Source organism: Urtica dioica, chromosome 9, assembly GCF_054948205.1.
Source record: "Urtica dioica subsp. dioica isolate 48M chromosome 9, U.dioica_male_clone48M_v1_H2, whole genome shotgun sequence".
Lineage (NCBI taxonomy): Eukaryota > Viridiplantae > Streptophyta > Magnoliopsida > Rosales > Urticaceae > Urtica > Urtica dioica.
Window position 1 is genome coordinate 13,426,715 of NC_142764.1, and position 3,295 is coordinate 13,430,009.

The 3,295-nt window shown below is 35.2% G+C and overlaps 1 protein-coding gene across 1 annotated transcript; it reads left to right on the plus strand.

Annotated features, from left to right (window-relative positions):
- The first annotated feature begins 1,857 nt into the window (after positions 1-1,857).
- LOC149385080 (uncharacterized) lies at positions 1,858-3,089 on the plus strand. Its single transcript, XM_089624922.1, has 2 exons — positions 1,858-2,279; positions 2,719-3,089. The coding sequence occupies exons 1-2, from the start codon at positions 2,025-2,027 to the stop codon at positions 2,911-2,913; spliced, it is 450 nt and encodes a 149-aa protein (XP_089481048.1). The 5' UTR covers positions 1,858-2,024; the 3' UTR covers positions 2,914-3,089.
- Positions 3,090-3,295: the final 206 nt, after the last annotated feature.

Here is a 3,295-nt window from a genome sequence, read left to right on the forward strand (position 1 = left end):
ACCTGCCCATCCAAATACGAATAAATACACCATCCCCAGAGGAAAAAAGGTAACTTGAATTTAGAGCTCTGTAACGCCGTCTATGACTCCCGTTTCACTTTCATTATTCTCTAAACACTCATAAATAATCTCGGTGTGCACACTTCAACAAAAACAATCATCAGGCTAATGTTGAGCGTTGGAGAGCGCGCCTTTCTAGCTTTCTTCTTTTTATTCTTCTTCTTCTTCTCGGAATTTCATGATGTGCGAAGGACGCTCTCGAAATAAAGAAAGCATACCTGAGATTTCAAGTTGAACACAATAAGACTTGAGTGCGGTTACTTGGTCCTGGCTCGAATCGAACCACTCATGTTCGTCAATCGTTATTCAAAAACGAGCAACAACACATTTTTAATTAAAAAAAATTATATCACGTTAAAAAATTAGAATGTTTTTTTTTCTTTTAAAGCCTAAACATAATTTTTTAAATTTCAAATATTAATGATTAAATATCTCTCTCTCTCTCTCTCTCTCTCTCTCTCTCTCTCTCTCTCTCACACACACACACACGCACGCACGCACGCACGCACGCACGCACACTTAACTATAAACATTATAAATTATAAATATCTTGCTCATACAATGTAATGTAACATAAGGGAGTGATTTTTTAATTTTACAGTTTAATAGATATTTAAAAAAACGGAGTTATATTCCGTACCTTATTTTTAAACTTAATTCTCTAAATATACCATGAAATGTTTATGGTTATTTATTTGTTTACAATCTTATTTGACTTATTTTTTTGTAGGGTCCATTAGAAAAATAGTCAATTTAAACGTTTGACATTGCTAATAAGTCAACGTTTGATAAATCTTAGGTAAATAACAACTTTTAGACGTAAATCTTAGGTAAATAACCACTTTCATATATCAAACATTGGCTATTTACTTAAGATTTATGTCTAAAAGTAGTTATTTACTTATGATTTACCAAACGTTGGTTATTTAGCAATGTTAAACGTTTAAATTGGCTATTTTCCTAATTTTTATTTTTTGTATTGGCCACAATTTTATTTAATATTTTTTTCCTGTAAATTTTATACTGTTTCACTTAAAATAATAACGAAATCCTTTGAAAAGTAAAATGAGGCATTTATGGAATTTTTAAAATATGTGGTATTATTGATATTACCACTGAAATGATATACATGTGTAACTCCAAAGAAATAGGAAAAGTTATGTAACTATCTCAAAATAGATATTTAATTCCCTAAATATCAGTTTTGAAATATCTCACGAGTTTAATATTATGACAAAATTCCTTAAAAACTATACTTATTCCTACCACATTAAATTCGATTTCGGGAATGTAGTAGGAATAAGAGCGTGACTGAGAGGGGAAAAATAAAGAGGCATACGATAGGGAAATCAAGAGGTGAGCGACGAGTCATCTTTTCCTCGTCAGGAGCCATTCGAACGACATGGCTCGGTCAATTATGAAAAATAAATATGATCTTCCATCTATCATCGTGGTTGAAAAAGAACTCAGTTAAAAAAAAAGACTTGAATTAATGACAATATAAAATGCACACGGGAAACGAGATAGTTCATAAAAAATAAAAAGAATGAGAAGCGAAATAGTTTAAGAAAAAGTTTGAAAATGAGGTAGCCCATGTAATTTTTGCACAAAAATATGGGAAAGTGGATCTAGCCTAAGACCAACTAATAGATGGGCAGGCCCAATTATTCACAGGGCTAGACGCCTATCAGTTGGAATTTCATTCATCATAACATATATATATATATAAATATATATATATATATATATAAATATATATATATATATATATAAATATATATTATATAGAAAAAAAAAAAAATAAGGGGAAAGAAAAGAGGGGGGCGAGAGTAGACATCTTTGTCAGCATCATCATCTACCGCTAGTCATTCGTGAAGAGAGAGGCGGTTGGGTTTTGTGGTTGGTGTTTGGGTTACAATAAAAAAAAAAACAAGAAAACAGTTTGATAAAACCCAAACCCTAGAATGGCTTCGCGAATCCTAACACTACCTCTGGCCTCGATCCCCTCGACCTCGCAAAGAGCTTCCTCGTCGTCGTCTTCTTCGAGCAGTTTTCCAGCGACCATTGGCTCCAATTCGTTGCTCACTCTGACGCCGTGCGTTTGCTTTGCCAAGTGCTCGCTCGCCTTGTCCTCCAACCGTCGGCTTCCGAGCCATGTCGTTCGAATGGCTCCTGATGAGGAAAAGATGACTCGTCGCTCGCCTCTTGATTTCCCTATCGTATGCCTCTTTATTTTTCCCCTCTCAGTCACGCTCTTAGTTCTTTTTTTTTTTTTTTAAATCTGGAGATTTAAGTGGACTGATTGAGTTGAAACTATTATTTTGGATCTAGCTCTGGTTAGGTTGGTTTAATAGTCCGTGAGGTTATTTATATTCATGACAGTCAGAATTGTGCGTGAAAACAATTTCATGGTAAACTGGAAAGTAGCCTCAGTTGTTAATTGTTACTATCATCTAAATTTCATATCAACTGATGTGTTTTTTCAATTCCTCTGAATTGGCATGAGAATCATGGAACTCAATGTTGTTTTCTTGTGTCTATTTTCGAAGCAATATCAGTTCAATCAAAACTAAAATCTCCATATAAAAAAGCTTGTTATCTGTGACAGCAGTTTGGTTTGTTTGGTATGTTGATGTGAATTGAACTCGAACGACGCAGGAATGGGAAAGGCCAAAGCCCGGAAGGAGACCAGACATATTCCCCCAATTTGCTCCGTTGAAAACACCGCTGCCGATGCCAATGCCGGCGGATCCGCCGGAGGAAGACGAGGAAGAGGAAGAGAAGAAAGAAGAGGAGGAAGAAGAAGAGGAGGACCCTGAAAAGGAAAACCCTGATAATCCTGAAAAGCAGTAGGCTTTATTTGTATCTTAGAACAGAGAATGTATTTTTGTGTGAGAGAGAGAGAGAGGGAGAGAGGTAAATCTCAGCAAAGACTGTGCCAATATGTGTATTGCAACATTGTGCTTCATGTTTGCATAGAGTTGCTGAAGGAAGAGACTTATAAGAAAGTCGTGGTTTTGGTTAGTTTAGATATGATGTGCTGCTTTGTTGCTCACTCTCCTTTAAGCTTAATTAATGTGTACACTCAAACCACAAAACAAAATAACTGGAGATAAATTAAGTCATTGGTAACAATTTTGATCCTTGGCCCTTGAATAACATGGATGATCTTTTGTTCCTGATTTTCACAAAAATGGACTCGTTTTCTTCTCCTTGTGCTTGGTTTTCCTGTTAC

Excerpts from the sequence above, each read along its gene's own strand:
- LOC149385080 (XM_089624922.1), top strand. The coding sequence starts at position 2,025 with ATGGCTTCGCGAATCCTAACACTACCTCTGGCCTCGATCCCCTCGACC. Across the intron at positions 2,280-2,718 it reads CGCCTCTTGATTTCCCTATC|GAATGGGAAAGGCCAAAGCC; the intron begins GTATGCCTCTTT and ends CGAACGACGCAG.